This window comes from Catharus ustulatus, chromosome 6 (assembly GCF_009819885.2).
Source record: "Catharus ustulatus isolate bCatUst1 chromosome 6, bCatUst1.pri.v2, whole genome shotgun sequence".
Lineage (NCBI taxonomy): Eukaryota > Metazoa > Chordata > Aves > Passeriformes > Turdidae > Catharus > Catharus ustulatus.
Genome location: NC_046226.1, coordinates 41,821,521 through 41,845,597, shown reverse-complemented (window position 1 = coordinate 41,845,597; position 24,077 = coordinate 41,821,521). Strand labels below are relative to the sequence as shown.

Sequence of the window (24,077 nt, the reverse complement as noted above, 5' to 3'; positions counted from 1 at the left end):
GTACCTTACTAGAAATCAGGTGGTAGTTGCTTGTCTCCTGCACAAACACTATGTGAATTTTTGTATTTGCTGTGGAAAGGGTCACCAGTAAGTGCAACATAATTCTGAGGACAGTGGCAACACTGACTTGTAAGAAGAGGCACTCTGTTGTGTGTGTGTATTTCAGTCTAGTCAAGAGATTTTTTACATTTTTATTCAAAGTCATAATCAAAGAGGGGGTTGATGATTTAGCCAAGTACATAATACAAGTTTAAAACAGAGAGGGACAGTTGCCAGTACTTGGAAAAGGAGTAAGCATCCTGTGTAGGTGGTCATGAATATCATTGAGATAGTCCAGAGGGAGAAATTCAATGCTGTGGTTTCCCACCTTGCTGACTTTGAACCTGAGAGTGTGATACACAGAAAGGTGGATCAAGGGAAATGTAACCCTGATAAATACTTTAAAGCAATAGTCAGAGAAGCACTGGGGATTTTTGTTCTAAGTACAAGTAACTTTGGGAAATTCAGGAAATCCTAGAGTTCTGTGGCTTTCTGTAGATTTGGGGTTGACACAAATACATATTTTGCCTCTTGAAAAGAGAAAGTTCAGCCTTATTATTTGAGCAGTCGTTTTCTTGTGTAATGGGCAAGAGGAGAAATATGCTTATTTTGAGGGCTTTCAGTTTTTAACTTGACTCCAAAAGTTTGTGGCTCTAAACAGGATAAACTTTCTCTTCTAAAACTGTTGCTCAGAGGAAAGTCACTGAAAATGAGCAGGGCTTATTACTTTCATAGTTCCCTTTTTGTCTGATATCCCTGACATGGCCACATGGGTTACTGTGTGAGTTGAGCTGAGGTCAGATTTATTTGCTAGTTTTTACAAATAGAAATAATTCTTGTTTGGCCTGGGATATGAGCTGCATTAAGAAATTCCTGTTTCAAGAGAGACACATTAACAAACTTTTTGGATGCTGAGAATAGGCCTCATAATCAATTTAACTACCAGTGCATGAGAACAGTTCCTTAGTTTTTTCAGTGTTTTTTCAGTGTACGTCTGTGGGCAAGGGTGCCAGTTAACTTTGTTAAATAGCTGTGGCATTTGTGAACCTGTGTGAATCCTCTGCCCAGACACTCTTGAGTTTTCTCATGGTAGCAATGGTGTTTTTGTACATGAATGGGTGCACCACAGGGAATTCCTGATCTTAAAGTTATGTTGCTGAGTTGTTAAAATTTCATCCTAGGTTTGTGTATGAGAGAAATTTCTTAGGTGTGTAACACTGCAGCAAACTTCTCCAAATTCTCAAGTCTCACTCTTTGTTGTCTTTGTATAGCCCTAGTTACAGAAAGGGTATAATTATATCCTTTCAAAGGGGAAAGAATGACTTGCAGTTGTAACATCATAGAATGATTTGTCTCTAAATGTACAACTGTGGTATTAGATTTCTGCCAGTTGTGGGCCTGTAAGGGCTGAAGGATGACTTTGAATATTTACCTCACCTTTTCCTGCTGTATTTTAATAGTCTGAATAACATCACTTGAAAGATATTCAAAATTGTGCTGCTGCTTCTTATTATTATTCTTTCCAAAGGCTCTACTTCTGAGCTATTGCTTGGAGCAGCTTGAGGAAAGACTACAATGCAGTGATAACTAAGAATGAGAGGTTTTCTTCTGAAGAAAAATCACTGGAAATCCATGGTTATAACTTCCAACTATATTTGTTAGTCCTCTAATAGCAGCTTTTAATTGTACTGCCTACTTTAGAACATAAGTCTAGCCAAAAGTCTGTGCATTCTTGTATTTGCAAGTGAGAATCTTAGCCTCGTTAAGGTAAAAGCAGTGTTAATTTTTCCAGAGCTAGAAAGTACAGTACAGGTTTGGTGAGGAAGAGTGGACAATACAACCAGTGCTTGCCAGGAAAGTAATACATGCAGTTGCAGATAAAAGGGCATCAAGAAATTATAGCTACCTATAAAACATTATTGAACTGGTCTGTAATCAATCTCTACCTTACTTTAGTCATTTGCCCTGAGCATCCTGGAACTTGAGATATGGATGGTTAGGTATGAAGTTGACTTAAAAACAAAGCAGCCATCCAAACCAAAGGAACTATACCCCAAACTCTGTGGTTGCATTATGTCTGTATGTGAAATAATTAGAAAACACATACAAAAAAAGAGTGCAGCAACCACTCTTCATGGTTGTGTGCTAAACATAACTTTTAGCCAGACTCTGTAAAATATCAAAGATAAACAACTCCTGATGTTGAGTAGTCTGTCCTGAACAAATTTGTCAGATGCACATACTCACTCTGCTCTAATGCAAATTTTCAGAAAGAAAAACCACTGTGTTTTGGATGAGCTGGCAGTTTTCCTGTAGCCTAGCTACTTTGGAATCACCTGAGTCTTCAGTCTTGGGAACATTCACATTTTCAACTCATATCTGTGGAAGGTAGTATTCCTTCAGAAAAAGGTTATGTAAAGGAAGCCTAACCATGTGTACTCTAACCATGTACTCTTTCTAGGGTAGCTCCCAACCTCTCCTTTAGGCTTCCTTGCACCTCCTTCTACCTGTATTTATTTGCCAAGAAACAAAGAAACTAACAGTGCTGTAAGTTCTGACATGCTATATGCAAATTCCTATAGATTTGCCATTTATGAAATACACACCATTACAGAACAGACTATCTCTAAACAAGACCTAGGTAAAATTTGGATTCTTTATCTGGGAGATATTTATTCAGTTCTAGATGTTTTAGTTTTGAACTGCCATTTCTCATAATGGCATGTCTGAGATTATAGCTGTCGAAGGTGAGTGTTAACCAGTTTGGCTGTTTTGGATAATCATACAATGCAAGCACAGGTGGACACCACTGACACCATGATTAGTGATAAAACTACACTTCTGCTATTGTTTCATTTGAATTAATGCTGAAAATATTTTACATGTGTGTACAGTGTATAAAATTGTCAGACATGAGTATAGCTGCAGAATATACTGGCAGCATTTTTCCGATCGTGCAACTTTGAGTGTGCAGTTGGCTGGGTCAGGTGAGTCTGACTCAGAGTGCTGCCTTCTGTTATCCTGCTCTTTAAAAATAACAGTGTTTTTACATCAAGATACTGAATATTCATAAATATATTTTTTAACACATCACAAGGTATAAAAATACTGATAGAAATTTTTGCCCTATTTCACAGAATTTTGAAATTCCCTCAAAATAAGAATTTTAGTAAAACAAATGGAAGTGATGTTGAGTTTGAAATCCAGTTTTGTCATTAGAATTTTTCTGTGGAGGGGAAAAAAATTGATTGCCTGTCCAGCTGAACTTCAGAAACAAACCATTTAACACATTTGGTAGTGAGAGACGTCTTGATTTCTCCCCAAAATGTGTTCCTATTGCTGTATTTCAGCTGTCAATGGCTTCATAGTTTTTTATTTAATGCAAGTCCACCAATTATTGTAGCTTATTTTTGTAGCCAGCAGGTTTATGATAAACTGTTAGAGCTGCTTGGTGGGCTGCAATTTGGATTTTAGACCATGAATGCATTTGTGTGGATTTATGACAAAGTTTCAAACATGGGGTCTCCTCTACACTACAGTGGGAAATTGTGTACTGGTTTTTCACATCATTTCTGGGTTGCCTAAGGGAAGGCAATTCCAGTCCATGTCCGTGTGCCAATCTATGGAGATTATACGCAGCGTTACACTGCCCTGAGAGGCAAGAAACAGTATGCTGCTTTTTGCCAGGGGATCTATGGAAGGGATCATAAAACTTGGATCAGATAAAAGTTCTTCCAGTCTTGAACTAGTCTTAAAATCAACCTAAATCATTCTTTAGCCTTTAGGATTAAAATAAATAGTTGTTTCTACATTTCTTTTGAAGCATTAGTGTATGAAAAAGCTCATGTATGCTTAAACTTAATACTAGAGGGTTTTTTGAAGGTGCATCAGATCTGTTTAGCTTGTTGATGCTTATCAGCTCTGAATACTTAGTTTGACTTCTGGGGCAGTGCTGACAGCTGAGTGTGTCAACAGCTGACTTCATGAAAGGAAGGCCTGTTCAACTCCTGCCTGTATAGTCCCTTATCGAAACTGTCATGCAGTGTGGCTGATGGCAGAATCGCTTCTGAGGGAGAAATGCCAATAAAATGCAAAACACAGCCCTTCTCTAGCATTTTCTTTGTGTGTCACCTGCAATCAACTGAGATTACTTTCTTTTGTGTTTTTCCCCCCTTTATTCCTGAAAGGATATTTTATAATTAAGAAATGAAAACAAACAAACAATAAAACCTCAAACCCAGATTGAGTCATATGTAAGGGCTAATGCACTGGTGATAATGAGTAGCTTCCTACAATAAAATTTGTTTCTTTGTAATAAAAGTGCTTACAGGTGTTTTGTGTGCCTGTATATGCTGATTTCTTTTGTGTATTTTTCTTCCCATACTATTTAAACATTCAATGTTTTATTTTAAGCTATCAAGTAATTTGGGATCAGTGGGAGTATCATTAGGTTTTAGTGTGTGCTGGTTTTACTATTCTATTACCCACCCCACCATGTTCTCAAAAACCTTGTTGGAACACCTTTCAGATGTCAAAAGTGATAGTTTATATTTCCTCTGTGATCTGTCCTTGGTGTCAGTGACAGTTATTCATAGAGTTAGTTGGGGCAGGGCTCAATTTGGCACAAGCAGAATTTTGATGATATTTCAGGAATGCAGGAGTTTTGGATTTAAATTTTATTTTAGGATGGTAGTAATTAGTAGTGGGAAAGTTAACTATTTTACACTAATTTAAATTTTGTCCAAGTTTGGATCAATGCTTAATTTGTTTCCCTTGTCAGAGATGCTCTGTCTGCCACTGGGAATCTTGTTTTAGGATTACTGCTCTGGAAAATCTTTCAGCCAGCTTGTAGATGGATTGCTCAGAGTCATAATAAAGTCAGGAATTTCCAGAGCAGTGAGGAAGTTTGCCAGGTGACTTTCCTCCTGGGGATGTAGTTTTTTCAGTGAAAACATCTGTGTAATCAGCAAAAAATATTTTGGAGTCTTAAGTATTTTCTGTAGGTAATAATGCAGGAAACTTAACGTTCACTAGTTCTGTCAGTGCTCTTCCTGCTTCATAATTTATTTTTATCTTAAACTCAGCAGTTCAGTAAGCCTAGCTATAATGTATTGGATAATGTTTGGAATCTTGGCATAGGTGGTAAATTTAGTCAGTCTTGAGGAAGACAGGTGTTTTTTGCAGAGAGAAAAAGATGGTACATGTACTGTAGTACTCTGGTGTTTTAATGTTCTTTAGAGGCCACGGATGCTGCAGAATGGTGAAGATATTTGTTTTATTTACTCTTGTGCTACTAGCTAGATGGGTTCACCAGATTCAGTGCACACACTACTTGACAGAGCCAAGTTATCCAGGTAGAATAAAAATAAACTGCCTACGCAAAGTATGGTCTCTGCTTCCCCGAGCCGTGCTTGGGGTGGAGGGGGTGGCAGCTGCTTCTGGGAGGAAGGGAGGCTTCCCTCGGTCTCTGGCTGTCTGGTGTCTGCATTCTCAGCCATCACGAATGTTTTCTTTTTGCAGATGACACGATTGGTGCTGCCCGGCATGCTGGAAAGGTGAGTCACACTAACACTATCCAGACAAAGTCATCATTATTTATAGGGGAGAATCCTTTCTTGAAAAATTCATTACTGTGACTAATCAGCCTAGTCTCCATGTTTTAATGGCAGAGTAATGCTGGGTGAGTCACGCTGATGGTGCATGAATCATCAGACGGTGGAAGCCTTTTCCACTCGATTCCCTTTTTATTTTTCCTCTCCCTTCTCCACTGTTGTGGTGATTCCTTTTAGAACAGAATTTAAAAGCCCGTCTGACTCATCAGCACTAACTCAACAGCCTGCTATTCTGAGGGGGTGGTTACAGTTCCTGGGAATAACCTTCTTAAGGCTATTTCTCTAAGTCATTGTAAGTAAAATGGATGCAAAGAATATGTTCTCATTATACAGTAGGAGGTATATTGAGGAAAGGCTGTGATCATTTGGAAAAGAAGAATTGGAGACCAGCTCTTTAGAATAACACACCATTATAGACAGGGAAGATGTACTGACTTTCCAGCTAGCTCCCAGGTGAAACCAAAAGGTTCATGATTTCCATTTAGTCCCCCCAGGCTGTTTTCCAGATGATGTTGGTTCTGCTGGCTGTTTGCCATCTCTCTTGAGGTGCTAACCCTGCCTTGCTGAGGGTTGCCCTGGATCACGCTTGAGCCGTGTTCACATTACTGTGGAAAACTCTGTAGAACCATGCAAACAAATACAGCAGGAGGAGCCCATATATGGGGCAAGCCTCCAAATCTAGCAAAGATGATTAAAAAAAAGGTCTATTTTGTGTCATCCCACTGTCTGAACCTTCATTGCAGACCAGAATTGAGTTATTCAAGTATTGCACAGATGCTTCACTTTTAAAACAAAGCTTCTTCCTGGGTGCAAACTGTCAGAGCTAATGGTCAGTATGGGAGCCAGTGTCTAGCACATCAGGTGAGCTAAGATTTTTACTTAGCCAATCGGGAGATGTAAATAATTTTATTTCATGTAAAGAGATTTGAATTAGAAATAAAGACCAACAGACTGAACTGTGATGCAGGAGTATAATATTTCCCAGTGCAGCTGGATTAGAGGGTGAGGATTATAGTACGAGGGTGATACATACTCAGAGCTTGTAGGTCAGAAGCTGCTCCTTGTCCTTGTACTGTGAAACTGCTGTCCTGTGAAGGTGCCAACATGACCAAAACCTTTATACTTTTGAGGAGATTTAATGTTTCATTATTAGGCTTTGGAACTTACAAACCCTTAACAGTTTCTTGCCTCAGTTTCTTCTTTGCTTAGAGAAATATTGTAGCTATCCATTTGGCAGTTACATCTTAAGCTTCTCACGACAGAATGATGTATACTTATAGAATAGCCTGTATAGGTTTTTCTGTTACACATCCATATGGGTAAAATGATTTGAATGAAAGGCAGCAAATCAGGATCCTGCTGACCTCTGGTTGTGACTGACCTTGAGCACACATAGTCTTTCCTCTTAGTTCAGTAACTGCACGACTACCTCAGGGATTCCACGGATAAATGTTCAAGAAGCCTGGGAAGAAAAAGTTAATAGTGGTTAAAAAAAAATTAAGTATGCATCTTGAATTTTTTCCTGAACATAAGGAACCACTTTAAAAGACTACTCCATTTGGATTACAGCCTTGGTTTCAATCTCAAGGAAAAATATTTGAAAAAGCTTCCATTTTCTGTTTGATTTTTGTGAAGTCGGTTGGGTTTGCAGTGCACAGAAGCAATGCCTGCAGGTGCCAACTCCTGCACAGTCATAGCTCAGAGGCCATTAACACCACTAGGAGTCTGTAACCACAGGAGGACATGGATGTCCAGCAAATCCAAGGGCATGAATGAATTGGAGCTGGACTTAGCTGCTCTTTAGGTCAGCCATATATTTCTCACATGGGACCACAGGCTAGAAAGAGGGCTCCAGGCTCTAAGAATAAGGCTAGACTAAGAATCTCATTGTCATTCCTCACTTGTTCAAGGTGGAGAGCATGTTGAGTAGATAGATGTGACGTAGCGTGTTAGAGCATCTTGCAGCTTTCTCTAGTGCGTACTTCTGCATATTTGAATGTTGGTTTTATGACAATATACTGCAAGATAAATACAAAAATAGAACATACTTTGCATGCTTTGCATCCAGGTCTGATAAGAGAAAACAAAGCTTCATCTTGGTGTGCCTTTTACTTTTTATTTATAATAAACACAGCAGCATTAGATGAATGCCACTTCTGGTAATGGCCTTTAGATTATCTGCTGTGACTTGTCTCCTGTGCTCTGAACACTTAAAGTGACAATTTATTATCTGAAGATTCCTATTACACTTAAATGAGCAGTTCCTGTATAAATACTCAGGGCTACTGTCTGAGAGGGGAAACTCACAGAACTGAAAATCAAGGCTTGATGTCTTTTGGAACAAAAAAAAGCCACCACCACCACCAAAAAGCAGTTGGCTGTTGCTAGACAAATACCAAACTATCGTATTTATTGCCAGGAAAGTAGCAAGTGCATAATTACATTACAGAAGAAGCTTGCTCTTTCCACTTGGCATGCAGCTGGAGCAGGCTCTGGTTGCCACAGCAACAGGGAGATGGCTAAATATAGCCTCCCTGGTGCTGGACCACTTAAGGTAGAATGGCGGGGAGGTGTGAGGGTGTGGGCCTGGCTTTCTTCATCTTAACCAACTTTTTTTGCTTGGTTTTGTTTTGTTTTGGTTTTCCCCATTAACAGCACAGTCGAATTAGATGGAGCCAAAATGTCTTTTTATCACACTGATGGTTGAGTAATTAATCAGATCCCTCCCAAAAAATATTTATTCTGCAGTTCCTCTAAGAAGCAGAATTGTAATTGGAGTAATTGAAAGTGTTTCCCCTACTTACGTGCTTCTCAACTTCATTTTATCTGAGGGTTTTAAGTTATGAGCTAGGACTCTTTTCTTTAAAATGTAAAAATACAAACCACAAAAATCCCCAGTGGCACTGACTGCTTCAAAGAGACCAATACACAGAGCTTCTGCAAGGGGCTGCTCTTAGTGTTTTGTGTTTCCAAGAGGCTTTTCTTCACTGGGTCAAACCATTAATTCACTCCATCTAGGTGGTGGTCACGACTCATGCTAGAAAGTTGCAGTGCAGCCAGATGCTGCGAGACCTGTGCTTGCAGCCTGAATGTCAGCCTCTCTTCTAAAGCTTCCGTTTGTTTTAAAAGCGTGAGCCTCGTGTTTGTCCATATCAATGCTTATCCTTCTTTGAATACTGTTAAGCTTTTGTCCTCAGTTAAGTTTTGTGGCAAGTACTCCCTAGTCTGAATATGAGAAGAGGACTTTTTTTTATCGGATCTGAATTTCAGTCTTTTATTTAAATAAATGTCATCTTTCTTTTGTATTCTGAGAGGATAAATCAAGATCTTGATCTTTTTCATTTGGTAGTGTACCCTTACCATGGCTGCTTTTAATAGCCTCTTACTAAATTGATGTATCAGGGTGGATTTTTTTTCTTCTCTTCCTTAAATCATGAGTTTCTTAATATTTCTCTTCTGTATTTGGTGGGATAAAGGTAGTTTGTAGACTGTAAAACAAGATTTTGGTGTTGGTGGAGGATCTGTCCCTGCCATTCCCAGCTTCCTGTTGTTTGACTGGTTTTGGTGACTACTGCACAAAAGAGCTGCCTTGTCCAGGTTTTTCATGGAGGGGACAGCTGATTTAGAGTCCTGCAAGGTTTGTGATGATTCACATTTTTTATTTTAGTATGCGTTGTTGGTTATTGATGCTCTTTTAATATTGATTTTTCATTTGCCATTCTGTAGTCTGTTCACATAGCGGCCTGAGCTTTTTAAAAAGTTCCTTATAGTATTCTCCAATCTGATAATCTCTTAAAAAATGCATAAATACTTATTTCACTGCTAATCTCCATTTGAGCTCATGAATAAATATCAGTCACCACCTGCCTTGATATTAAAAACTTCTTGCATCCACTGTTAATGTTTTGCTGTCTTAAATTCCTGATTAATTTGTGATCTTATGCTTTCTATGCTACATATTTTTATTCATGTTATACTTTATTTTACCAACCAACCCTTGCAGGGACATCCTGAAAAACACAATGAACTTTGGCAAAGGTGCTTGAAATCCTGAATGACTGAAATAATTCTTTTGTCACATTTGCCATCTCATTCCTCAAGACAAATCAGTCACAGATGTAATTCAAACTTGTATCAAGCACAAGGCATGCTGGTTTGAATCTATGGTCATGATTTCCAAAGCATTTATATTGGTTTAATTTTTAACAGTGACTTAAATTACTGTTTGTTTTTAAGATGGTTACTTAAATGATTGTGGCAGCAGTGGTGTAGGGTATACCTGATTAAACAAATACAATGGAAACTGGTGTGAATCTGCAGGAATTAAGCTGTGTGATGTCTACCTGAGTGAGTGTTCTCACTGCCCTGAGCATGGCATACTTATGCTGTGTTGAGGTAAACTGGCTTGAATTTCCAACAGGGTAAGAAGTAGAGATTTGTCTTTCACTGTTGGACTGTCTCACAGCACCTTCTAACAGAGCAATTGCCCTGATTTGCATGAAGCTTTCAAAATTAATTATTTTTTCTACCTAGCACTAAATATGTGGGTTTTTTAGGTAAAACTAGTCTGAAAAATAGATATGGCTCAAATCAGTCTGTATTGGGAGGTCAGGATCCTTCCTATCCTACCTGCATGTGCTTTAGAACACCCTAACAGAGCAGATGGTCGGTAATTTTGGGTACCTTTACCAAAATGCTTTTGATTAATACCTTCAGTGGTACTGTAATACAGCTATAAGACAAATTCCATTTTCTGTGTTCATCCACTGAATATCTTCCATATTTATTAAAACACTTCTGTATTTGAGCAGTAGATTTTGATGCTTGCTATCTTGAAGATTCATTATGAAGTAATCTGTAGAAGATGAAAGGAATTATCAAAGTGTAAATCATATAACAAAACTGTGTTACCATTTCTGCCATCTTACCACAAGATTTTGAAGCTCCTCTTGAACTTGTGCCTGCTTGATTCAATGGTTTTGCATAGTTTAGCTCATTGTGTGTGTATGTATATGTGTATGTAAATACAACTTTGATTCTCTTGCTGTATTGATCTTGGAGTTGTTTCTGATTTATACCAGCTGCCCGGATACTTCTAACTGTGCATAAAGTGATTTTCAGTTCAGGATTTGGTTGGGGTTTTTAAACAGATCTGAATCTCAGTTGCATTCTAAAGGGCTTTTCTAGGCTTGCTGTAATTTTTGAAAGATGTTTCCTTTGTTTCATGATAATGTATCTTTGTTTCCTTTCAGATCAAAAGGAATAATCTTGAATATCGCATCAGCTTCAGGGATGTGTCCAACTCCACTTCTGACTCTTTACTCTGCAACCAAGGTAGGTGTTCCTTTCCACACTGAAATCAAGTGTCAAACAAGGCAACACTTACAGGAATAAATGTTTTGGTGTCCATCTAGTGGTGCTTTCATGAACTAAAAGTACAGAGTTTCTGTCTTGCGTTTTTCCAATAGTGGACACTGGAAGGTTGAGAGAAACTGAGTGCAAGGGTTTACTGGCATGCAAATGATTATTTCATGTATTTCTTAATGCATTCCATTTTTACATGGAAAAGGACAGTAGCGTACCAAGCAAACTTAGTGTAAAGTTGAGAAAGGATATTGACTAAGTTTAACACAGTTTCTTATTTCGGTTTTGAAAATTCTTTCCCCTAAATTCTGTGATGATTGTATGATCTACATTTCATCTAAAGTTCAACTGCTCTGGTTTCTCTTTGTGTCACTGGGACAGTTGTGTCTTTTTTCAGTTGGTCTTATGTTTTTTTTTTTCCCAAAGATACTTTCAGGGGATTCTAAAATGTTGCTCTAAAATATCTCCAGTGAATGCCATAAAGACAGAATGGGGGTACCCAGCATAGAACTGAGGCATATGTGATAAAACAGAATGCAAGAGACATTTACACTGGTATTAAAGCAGTATGGCACTACAGCTTTTTCAGCTATACCTGGTAATTACCTTGAATATTTCAAGCATCTCAGAATCTAAGCAGAACCTTGACAGGATGAAGAAACCTTCAGTAGTGTCATTCATGTCAGAACAGACTCACATTTCCTTTAGACTCTCAGTAACATCTTCATGTTCCCAGAAGGGAGTTAATGCACACTATTTTATTCATACTGAAGGAGGGGATATTTAAGTTTAGAAGCCTGAAGTAGCTTTAACTGATAAAATTTTCCCTTGAAATAGCTGTTTCCTGAGAGGGCAGTTCTTTGTTTTAATACAAATGATCATTTTTGTTGTGGCAGTGCTTCAGCTCTATGGAATCAATGGAGCTTCTGATTTTAGTGATAATGTACCTTATACTGCTTTGGTTAGTCTTTTTTTTTTGTTGTTTTCAATGAGAATCTGAAATATTTCTTCCCTTCCCCTTAAAAAACTAAGTTACAGGTCAAATAACCTGCCTATTCTCAGCACTGCCCATCTTCTCTTACAGCAAGATTGGTAAGCATGAAAGTGACTCCCCTAATGTAGCTATAGAAAGACTGTATCTGCAGTTTCAAGGTTTTTTTTTTTCCCTCATCTATTCAAAGGGGATTTAAAGCATAATACCCTTCAGGTGTAAGTCAATGACTTTGACTAATTATCAGGAACAAATGTGGTCTAACTATTTAACCTTCCTGTGGAGAATTCCCTAGTTTACATTGAAATGAGACTCTTTTAAAAGAATCACAGTGCTATATTTTGACAGGTTTACCTAACTGCATTAATGCTAATGAGGAGTGAAATATGATTATATCATTTCCCACCTCATCCCCCTTGCCTTTACTGTTTGGAGTAGATATTTGGATATCCAAGGAGAAGAAATTTTCTAATATGCAATGCTTATCTGCTTATTCAGGGAATGTTTACTTAGAGAGCATTCTTAAGACTTCAGGTTCAAGGTTGTTGGGGACTTGAGCTTGTGGAGGTAGAAAACCCAACTTGTCTTGAAATAAATTTTTCAAGAGGAAAAACTCCAAAGCTTATTTGTATACTGGAAGTTGCTTTCTCTTCTCATATAAAATGAGCATTTTCTTTATAGCAAGCTCTTTGCAAGCATTAGGGAAGACAGTCCTTTATACTTAATCTCCATATCTGGAGCAGTAGCTACCGCCAGGATTTTTGTCATGGAGGAATGGTTAGAAATTTGAATGATCACAGCACTTTCATTAACATAATATAGTTCTTTTTGTTCAGTTATACTCTGTGCAGTTATTACACATGCACCTGCCTACTGTGTTCAGGTGCTGCACCAAACTATTTGGCATGTCCATGCAAGAGGATGGTCAGAAGATTCACTTGAATAGTTGCTGCTAGGCCAGACTTTGTCTTGCTCATGTTGAATAATGAATTTTGTTATGAACTTATACTCAGGGAAGAGGGAGAATATCAGATAAGCTTTTTATAGTTTAAGGAGCCTCCTGCTATCTTATATATGCAACTTGCTACACAGCAAAAATCAGTTTTATTTCAGATCTTCCAAGTATTCTCAAGAAGAGGATATGGAATATAGACTCTTTCTATAGAAAGAGTCCAGTAGCGTGGGAATGTTTCTGTTGCTTCTTTTATAGGCTAAATTCAGTAGGATGGCCTTGATAGGAAAAAGGCTGACCACTGCAAACTGAGTGCTGGTTTCAGTTAGGACTTATGTTAAACCACTGGGGACATGGTGACCAAAGGAAGGTTGTAAAGGAGGTGCAGTACTAGAGCTTTGCTGCTTGGTTTGAATTTGGTGTGAAGCAACTGCTTCTTAAATGCTTAGTATTTATTTTAGCTTCAGGCATGGATGGGATGGTTTAATTCATTCATTCAGTTGAAGGTACTCCATTCATCCTACTTGCTTGTATCACTTCACTAAAACAAGAAACCATAGCAGAACCTGATATTTTGTCTCAGTGGACGGCAGGGTTGTGTGGAAAGGTGATTTAGAGGAATTTGGGAAGTGAAAATCTGCACTGGTTTGAACTGCTGAGTAGCCTTTGATTCTTAGGACAATATTTCCTGTCAGGGTTAAAGGAGGTGGCTGTATCGGCTTTGAGAGCATGTTGAAGGCAGGTGCTAACATCTGCCTTTAAGCCCTTTAACTTCTTTCTTTGAACTTTTAGTCTTGCAATTTTTAAAACTTCCAGAAGTTTAGAAGAGAGTCTGTGGAGGTGGACTTGAGGATTAGGAAGAAGTGTCACCATAGGATGGCATTTTTTAGAAGTGTAAAGGCAGAAGACTAAGTGTTTCAACACTGTGTTCTAAAAATCATGCACAAGAGGAACCCAATTAAATTACTTACAAAAATATCTAGGAAGATGGCATAAGTAGAGAACAATGCGAACATGATGTTGTCTTTTCCTCTTTTAACTAGACTTTATTGAACAAATCTAGTTTCTTTTTGACTAAATTAAAAAGGGGTTTATTTGTTTAGATTGAGCCTTGCTTCTGTAAAAATACTTAATAAGCATGGAGTTGCTATTTGAATAGCACTGCTCTTATATGCAAAGTTTCATTGAAAACCTAGGGTTTTTTTCACTTTGAAAACAGGAATTCCAAATAGTGATTCAAATACTCGTAGACAAAACTGTTAAACTAGAATTTCCATTGCAACGTGTAGCATGCTGCATGTTTCCCTTCTCTCTCCAGGCTTTTGTGGATTACTTCTCCCAAGGCCTCCATGCAGAATACAAGAGCAAGGGCATCATTGTGCAGGTGAGTAGTTTGTTTCATGTAAGTGTGGTTGCCACAGCAACATTGGTGTCTTGGCAACAAAAAGGAATCAGCATATTCTTATTCATGAGTGTGTGACAGATAAAAGATAAGGATTTCCTTTGATCCCATTAGCAGCTCTCTTAAATTACTCTGAAACCATGGGTCTTGAAGCAACAAAAGACATGGTTTGGTTGTGTGGTTTTAGCTGATGGTGCTAGTTGAACCTTTAAGGATAACATATTTCATAAAACCATGCGCAGTGCTGCAGAAGACATCTTTATGAAGCTTCATCTACTGGAATACACTTGTGGAATGCATTTGTACAGGCATTCCATGGGTAACAGTTTAAATGACTGGAATAGTAGAATCCCTGCAGTGTCAGTGGATCAACTGCTAATCTAAGCATAGTTGAAGAACAAAAAAAATCCTCAAAGATCCTTCATGTGCAACCGACTGACTTAATTTTCTATATTGCTAAGGAGTCTTGCTTCATACCCCTCCTTGCCCCCTCCCCATTTGTTTACCTTCCTTGATGGTAATTATTTTTGGTGTGGCACAGAAGCAAACCAAGCCAGTTTCTCAGTTTTATAGGATTTTGCTTTAATATCACTTCTCATGTACTCTTTAGTGTTTGTTCCAAAGCTGGAATTTCCAGCTTTGGTCACAAACAGTGAACCTTCCATTGCTGATTAAACCTCTCTAGAGGAACAGTCAGTTAAAAAAGGTGGTGTGAGAGATCTTACCTGTACTGTGAAGACAATGGTATCTCTTTTTGAAGTTCAGTTAGGGATCTTACAAACAGGATTAGCTATGTCCATGCCTCTCATTCCTCTGTTCTGTGTGGTGGTCCTCAAAGCCATATGAACTTCAAAGGCTTTATGAAAGATAACAAAGTTGCATGCTTTAAATGTGTAATCATCTTACAAAAGAACACACCTCTTATTACTGGCTAAAACTATAGGGAAGTTGTTACTGGATTAAGGCTGTGCTACCTTTTTGATGTGCTAGATTATTTTTCCTTTTAAATATATTCAGTAAAACAAGAACATCTCATCAGAAAATGTCCTGTCACATTTCTGGGGATGGATCGCATTAAGAAAAAAGACAGTTGTTGGGTGAGCTATTCCCATGCAGTTACCAACCCTTTCATGGGAACCTCCTGTAAACTGAGACTTAAACTTTATGTGAAATATCTGAAGGGGAGCTGTATGTTTTGGAATCTGTTGGCAGTGGAGAGGAAGCTAGTGAAGGTGGACCCTGAAAGCATTCCAACTGCTTGACTCCAGTTTTACACTGGTAACATTATAACTTGGAGTACAGCTCTGAAAGTTTGACTTCTCCCCTTGGGTGCTTGATTCTGTGCCCTAGCACTCTGGGATGTGCAGCTAAACCGATGTGCAGCAATGAAGGATGCATAAAAAGGGAGCATTCTCAACAGGTGCAGGTTCAGCATACAGGGACTTTTGTGTGCTCTCAGTTCTTGAAGTGGATTTAGCTGGAGTAACTTTCAGTGTTTCGTGTCTCCTTGTTACTTTCTCTTCACACAGAGCTCAAACTGTCTGCTGATCAAACTGTCCTGCAACAGGTCAATGTTTACCACGTGGCAAGTTCCTTACAGCTTTCTTTTCACTTCTACTCTTCTTGATTACTTCTATCTCTTCAGTGTCTTTCAAATTGTATTACTGGCAGATTTAGCTCCACTATCAGAGAGTTGATATTCAATAATTTTCATCTCATTCAGTGTGGCCTTCTCTGTGATCGTAGTCTCAAAATGAGACTCAAGGAACTGGTAGAGTATTGCCCTTTCCTACATCAATAATATCAAGTCTTCTGGGTGGGCTTCCTTCCTGCTGAAGTCTGTCTACAAAAACTGAGAAGCAGAGGCCCCTACAACACACAGCTTCATTGACAATACAGATGGTGTGATTTTTTTTCTTTTTTTTGGGTCTGTGTTGTGGTACCACATCTAACCTCTGTTTTTTGGTGTTTTCTTAGTCAAAGCTGCTCATAAGTTACTTTAGTGTGAGAGTGCTTAGATGCTTGCAGTAGAAAGAAGTGTTACATCTTTGAGATGTGTTGTTTCTATGTGCAGCTTTCTCCTCCTGCCCAGATTTTGTCTGAATAATATTCTTAGCAGTTTGAGATGAGAATGAAGGAGGAGCAAGAACTGTTCATTTATGACTATGGAGTACCTGTTCAGACTGAAAAGGTAAATAACACAGTAACTCATGCTTGGCTAAAGGCATTAAGCACAGCATGAATGTATATAGTATAGGAAACTTTTCCTAGTTTTTGGGTGTAGAAAAGCTAGGAAAAGGGGTTTTGGTATCTTATATTTTTAGGATTATAAACAAAGGAAGAATGAAATCTAACCTTCTATACCTGCAGTTATGTTTTCCTGTACAAAGCTTCACAGGTTGTGATAAGCTGTCTTTTTGTCACTCTGGTGTTTGCTTAGGATGGTGAATTCCTGACAGCATTGCTTTTTATTCCTTAAACGTAGACAGTGAATTGCCATTGAGTTATGTGGGTCTGATTCTCAATAGCTGTCACAGCTTCAATTTGTTATGCTAATTTTGTTGCAGTCCATGTCCTTGTCCTCTTGTTTCAGCCTAAGTCACTATAAACCGCTAATGAATATTAAAAGTACTTTTCTGTGAAGACTAGCTGACCTATCTCCTTCAATCCCTAAGGAAGATTGCATCCCTCTTAGATTTTTTGAGGTACATCTCTGACCTTCAGAAGCATTACACTTTTAATTCCAGAATTGCCCTTCCACCTAGATCATCATCATTGAAACCAGTTAACTTTTGCCATGCAATACCTCCAGAGTACCACTGTGTGAAAAGCAGAAACAAAGTGCTGGTGGGATTTTATCAGTTTCTTCATATCAACCTCAAGTATGTGTCTTGCTCAAGTGGATTACCATCTGTGGAAGCTTAGTTTTGATAATGCTTTTGTTGCAGTGTTGCCATTTTTGGATTAAAAATATACTCTTCTGGCTGACAGGTCTGCTTACTTTTTCAGAAGCAGCACAGTAATAGCATAGGTTAAAACTTCGTGTATTTTTACGTGGGGAAAAGAGGCAAAAGAAAATAAATGAGGAAGAACATGATAATGACTTTTCTCAAGACTTTTGGAAAGATCTCTCCTTGAAAGATTTCTGCACTCTTATGAAATTTTTGCTCTTTTAGTATGTCTAGAAATATTGCTTGGTTCTTTGATTCCTTCTTTTACTCACTTTTTAAACTTCAGTTAGTTATTGGCATTGTCCCTCTATAATTTATTACTATGCATAGCAGAAGTATATTGGTAGAAACTTGCACTATCCGTTTTCTTTTATTCTATTGACTACATAAAATATCAGACCACAAATTAATGAAAATGTCCATATAAAAGGATTACCAGCAAGTTTTCTACCCTAACCTCCTGTTCTCCCAGCAGGTGGATTGCCTAGCAATTAGCAGTGGGATTGCTGCTGGCACTAGGTCATGGGCTAATTGTGCCGTTATTCAGCCACGTTTTGGAAACCTTCAAGGGCAGGGGTGCTGTGAGCTCTCTGGACAGTCTGTTCGAATTTTATGTTGCTCTCCTAGTAAAAAGACTTTCTTCTTGATGTCCAGTCTAACTGTCTACAGCCAAAATTGACAGTTGTCCCTCTTATCCTTTGATCAGGCATAACCAAGAAGAGTTTTGCTCTTACCTCCATAACTACCATTGAAACAATTTTAGGTAAGATGTCACCACCAGCTTCCTTTTCACAACACTCAACTGGCCCAGCTTTATCTCCATGTATTTACAGAAGTGTGCTGTCACCCAACTGATGTCTAAGGGCATTACCGTACTTCCTTCAAAGCTTTTTAGCTTGGCTGTTTTGCTTTCTATACAGGTCAGCTTTGGTTGATGTAACTTCGATTTCCCTTTTATGTCCCCCACTCTCCTTTTTCCCCCACATTGGAAAGGGAAGGAAACATATTTGGCAACATCGGGGAGTTCAGGTCTTTTTGCCTTTTGAAAAGTAAGGTTATAAAGCTGATAAAATTGTGTAAACAAGCTGTTCTGACTTTGGAGGACTTATGACTTGACTGTTCAGGACTTGAGATCTGACTTCTTACATCTAAATAATATTCAAGAACCCAATTTTGAGTGTGAGCCAATTTTTATAAGGATCAGAGTTATAAGCAGCAGCAAATGTTTAAAGTGAGCAAGACACATTGTACTGACATAAACTACTTTTAAAGCATGTTTTGAAAGTGTAGTGCAGGCTAAGCTTTCCCTGAATAAGGAGAGTTATTTGCCCAGGTAGTGTGGGTTATATCTGTCTGAATGTAAAATGCTGAAAGGCTTGAAGTGGTGAATTTTTAAAAAATCTGTTATGCCTGTTTTAGATATGGTCCATGAATCTCTGTATTCCTTGTGAGAAGGAAGAAGGGGAGAAAACTAAATAGATGCAGCAGGTCTCTTTATCAAAATAAGGTCCAGTTAATACCAAGATGGTAAATCTGATGTATTTGAAATTAAGTACCTGTCTTTTTGTTTTCTGGAGTACATCCGTGGAAAGAAAAACGTTGGAGTGTAATCCCATGTTTCTATGTGCCTTGAAGTCAATCCAGCAGTGCTACCATATGCTTGCTTTTCCAAGTATCCTCATGCACAATTCTTGGCCACTTCATGCTATCCATTGGTGTAACTGGGTAATGTAGTTCACTTTTGAAGTCCGTTTTGTGCAGAGAAAGAGAATAAATCATATCTATTGCACCTTTCTTGGTGGGATGTTGCAGATATAATTTCGTGGTGAATAAGAAGCTTAAAGTTTTAACTTTTTAAAACATCAAACTAGAGATTCAGCATAGGAATATGATCTGAAAAATAGATGCGGTTCATATTCTGGAGCTGGAATGAGGTACCTATGCTGCTATGGTGGCAGAATGAGTAGTTTTCTTACCCAAACATTTGTAACTTTTGGTGACTTTAAAGGCAACAGTAGCTGCTTTCACTTCTGAAGTTTAGGTCTCCGTGTTTTTCCTTCCCATTTGAAAGTGGCCTCAGTAGTATATTACTGAAAGTCATATTTATAGACAGAAGGGCACAGTTTTCATGTTCTCAGGTGAAGGAATGAGCAGACATACCAATGTTTCCTGTTTGTAGTGGTAAAATTTCTGTTGAAATGTGCACAGCTATGGCATGGATACACACTCAATGAGAACTGAAGGGGTCCTTTCCCTGCAATGCTGCTGAGAGCAACAGCAGATGTTTCTGAGGTCAGGCATGTGTGGTTGTTCCTTAAGGGACTAACATGGGGAAGCAGGTTTACTAACTGTAACTTCCCAAAGACACTGTTTTTTGAGATGGTGTTCTCATTTGGAGATGAATTAGTGTAGCAGAAGTGGACACACACTTCTCAGGTACTTGCTGTAAAGGTGCAGCAGTGAGAGCAACCGCTAGATGGGCACTAGTGGATGGATGTATTGAATCACTGCTAGAGCCACTGACAGTGTCTGTCTTAGGAGGTCCTTGTCAAAGTGGTGATTAAGTTCCAACCTCTCTAGGCATGTTGAGATATGGTATGTTCAATATCTGTGTAAGGGCTGCAGACCAGGACTTTCTTGATTACTCTTTTAGAGGCAAAAATTGAGGACAAGTTGAAAGCATTGCTGAAACCATAACCATGAGGAAAGAGCATTGCTTCCTACTGTACAAGTGTATGTGCATTTCCCTTTCGCTCTCTAGCAGCATGAAATTGGGAAAGGTGGAATGAGGTTTCGGATTCTCCAGGTCTACCTTGCCCGACTGTGAACATGCCATTGTGCTATCAGCATCCCTCCATCAGCATACACCTATGCTGCTTCCTCTTGCTTCTCCACTACAGGCAGTTCTGAAGACCCAGAATCACTTTTCTGTTTTGCTTCCAAACATTGCTTTAAAAGCTCATCAACTGTGCTCTTGATCCTTCCTTCTGTACTTCCACACTGGTATTGATGATCTCTGTCCTCTGAGCCCTGCTGTGGAGTTACAAGCTCTGTGTCTTGAATCTCCTGCCTCCTCCTGCCTTCATATAGGTGCCAAACTGAGGAGCTTTGACTATAAAATTCCTGTCTTGGTTTCTGCACCTCGTTCCCAAGCAAACATTGGGGGTTTATTACAGAGAAGCAACAGCATTTTCATTTAACAATTAGAACGAAGTTTTGTACTTACAAGGCAAATTGTGAGAATGGCTTCTCAACCCTATGCTTGCAAGAGTGGTTGTTCCAGAGCTCCAGCTGGTGGTGTTGGCTGTCAGGAGACAACTGAACTATGTCCAAATATGACCCATGGTTTATCTGATTAAAAAAGTTTTTGATCTTATATTGGGATCCCATTGTGAGCTTAGAACTGAAAATACGACTGGCTTAAGCTAGAATTCTGATTTCCTTACTTTAGATCCTTGATTAATCTGTAAGTTAATCTTGAAAGCATTCCCTGCTTAACATGAGTTTTCTTGTGTGCAGAGTGTTCTACCATATTATGTGGCAACAAAAATGTCCAAAATCCGCAAGCCAACCCTTGATAAGCCCAGTCCTGAAAGGTATGTCAGAGCTGCCTTGGGCACGGTGGGCCTGCAGTCCCAGACCAATGGGTACCTACCTCATGCACTCATGGTAAGTCACCTTGGAAAATGTAAGGATCTGAAATGTCCTTTGTGTTTATTATGAAAAAAAAAGAGTAATTAGTACAGGTTATAAAATGCTGAGAACTCACTCCCTCTTTTTTTTTTTAATTGGGTTTGTTATTTTGTTTTTTCTAGGGATGGGTCATGTCTCTTCTACCTACATCTACTGCCATTAACATAATCATGAAAACAAACAAACAAGTGCGGGCTCGTTATTTTAAAAAAATGAAGGAGAAGTAAGTGGGAAGCAACTTGATCTTGAGAACCCAGGACTCCTGCAGGTTCCGTGCCATGCTGCAACATCAAGTAGATCTAATGTTTTAGAAACATCTCCAATTGTAGGTGTGCTTTCTAACAAGGAAACAGTCTTGTTTTGGGTTACAGGTGAAATAAGACTGTTAACTCCTAATACTGATTGAAAAATAGGCTTTATTTGTTTATAGATATTATGAGAGGGGAAGTGCTTTGAACTAAAATTGCATTGCGCTTTATGAAATACTTTCATGGACTTGATCAGACATCACGCTGTCAAGGAACATCTTGGTTATACAGTGTCCATCATATCTGTTATTGTGCTCATGGGTGAAGGACAGAAAAAAAGTAGTTCTCAAATATTCCTGGGCAGGTGGGCAGGAGAGGAAAGGGAGCATAATTATTTAAAAAGGTAACTTAGCACTATTTCCAGAGTATTGACCTCAAAGCTCAGGTTTTGGATACTTGCAAGGATTCTGCGCTATCAGTCAGCTCATGAGTGTTCCCCTGCTTACATAGTCCACTGTGACTTTTTTGGTGATGAACTTGAGGGAAATGGGCCAAAAACTGAAATAAGTGTAATAGCTCATCTATAAATATATACATAAAGTAACATTGCAGAAAGCATTTGAAGTCTTGGGTCTTGAATATGGATTCTAACTTTTCAGTAATATGTAATCTTCATGATTTGTAATAACATTTTTAAAAGTTCAGTGCCTGCTCTTTGTAATAGGTGGTGATAACACAATGTAGATAAATGTCACAAGTTACATGTTACATGCTGGTTGCTATGTAAAAGATTATGGGTACTTTAAATGCAGAGCTTGAAATGAGTTCCTCTCCTTGTTAGCAATGGTGGTTAAATTCTTTTTGAAGTTATGTATCTGTCTGTCTTTCTGGTGAGGTTCTTTGAAATGTGAATCCTGAATATTTAGACGGCTTTAAAAAGGAGAACCAGGAAATGTCTTAAAGAGTAGAACAGTTTTAATTTAATTGCATTAAAATTAGCTGATTTGTTTCACGGTTCTGTTCCAAAGTGGAATGCTCCTATGAGGCTCAAGTTACCTAACTCCTGGACACAGGGATCAGAGTACATGAGAAGTCTGCACTGATGATGTGTGTATTTACCTACTCTTTATTAAAGATGTTGGTTTCTAACATTCCTTCTTATAAACATAAAATGTGTAAAACTTGCAAGGCAAATGAAATTGCAAGCAGCTACCACTGTTTTCTGTGGTGATTTCCAATGGTGAAAGAGGGGAGGTTTTTTTTTCTGTCCTTCAAAGAATAATTTCAAGCTCTGATTTTGAAGTAAGATGTGTTGCACTGAGACATGATTTCGGGCTAACATTTCTGTACATTGAAAAAACCTGAATACCGATGCAATGGTGCTGATCAAATCTGAGATGCAGATCCTATCCCATAGTTTTCTTAATTTTTTGGAACAGGGATGGTGAAGTTGGTGGTATTAGTTCTCTAAGAGCACAGGATTTGGTTTGCTCTGGATCTGATGTGAAAGCATTGGACTAAAAAATCTGTATGTTTTTGACTTTGTAAAACAAATAAAATGGAAATTACTCTTGAGTTTTAATGTGTTAGGTTTTTCTCATAAAAATGTTTGCGAGTACATTCAAGCACCTGATTGTTCTTTATTGTGAATAATAACAGTGAAAATTACTGTACTTTTACATGCCAAAAACAATGCTTCTATTAATCTGTTTTTCTGGCTGTCATCTACCCCCCCTCTGGGGTGCTTCAGGCACAGCATCTCTGGTCAGCTGAGGTAGGTGACTCTCTTGCTGTGCTCTGCACTAGTGTGGCCTCACCTTGAATATTTTGTGTGCAGTTTTGAGTGCCACAATACAAGAAAGATACAAAGCTATTGAAGAGTGTCCAGAGGGTGACTATGAAGATGGTGAAGGGCCTGGAGGAGAAGAGGAGAAGGCTTATGAAGAGCAGTTGAGGTTACTTGGTTTGTTCAGCCTGGAGAAGAAGAAACTGATGGGAGACGTCATTGTGGTCTACAGCTTCCTTGCAAGGGGAAGTGGAGGGGCAGGCACTGATCTCTGTGGGGACCAATGACAGGAACCAGGGGAACAGCCTGAGGTTGAGTTGGGGAGACTTGGGTTGGATATTAGGAAAAAGTTCTTCACCCAGAGGATGTTTGGGCACTGGAACAACCTCCCCAGGGAAGTAATTGTGGCACCAAGCCTGACAGAGTTCAGGAAGTGTTTGGCCAACACACTCAAAAAGCACATGGTGTGATTTTTGGGGCTGTCCTGTGCAAGGCCAGGAGTTGAATTTAAGATGATTTTTGTGGAGTCCTTCCAACTCAGGATCTTCTGTGATTTTTATGGTGCTGATACTTTAAAATCAGCAGAACACAAATTTTATTAGAACTGTTAAGCTATTAATAAATAGTTATTTCCAAATAACAATTTTCTAACTATTGGAGGTGTCTGGAAGGGTACGGCAGAGGGAGTAGGATGCACATCCAGCTGGCACAGAGGGAAGGGTGCCCAGGTAAGGAGGGTCTCTGAGCCCCTGGTTCCCCTCCGTGTGATGGCAGGCTCCAGGCTGGGTTCCCACTGCCCTGAGGTCTTCTATGGACCAAGCTGCAGCAGGGAGTCGCTAAGCTAATTTTTAACCTAAATTTTGCTTATACTTTAACCTAAATTATCTCGACTTTCATATTGAATGTCTGTTGATTCAAAGAGAGGTAATGCCTATTTAATAGCTGTCCAAGTCCTTGGGACTACCCTGGGCATCTGTCAGAAGACAGGAGGGGGTTTCTGGTGGCATCAGTCACGTCCCTTGCTGTTCCCAAGAATGTT

The 24,077-nt window shown here is 38.8% G+C and overlaps 1 protein-coding gene across 1 annotated transcript in view; it reads left to right on the top strand.

Moving 5' to 3' along the window:
• HSD17B12 (hydroxysteroid 17-beta dehydrogenase 12) overlaps positions 1–22,827 on the top strand; it is an 80,837-nt gene extending 58,010 nt beyond the window's left edge. The window contains exons 7-11 of the mRNA XM_033062712.2: positions 5,560–5,594; positions 10,904–10,985; positions 14,277–14,342; positions 20,831–20,980; positions 21,127–22,827. Coding sequence (XP_032918603.1) covers positions 5,560–5,594; positions 10,904–10,985; positions 14,277–14,342; positions 20,831–20,980; positions 21,127–21,231 — 438 coding nt within the window. The 3' untranslated portion in view covers positions 21,232–22,827. The remainder of the gene's footprint in view (positions 1–5,559; positions 5,595–10,903; positions 10,986–14,276; positions 14,343–20,830; positions 20,981–21,126) is intronic.
• The last annotated feature ends 1,250 nt before the right edge of the window (positions 22,828–24,077 follow it).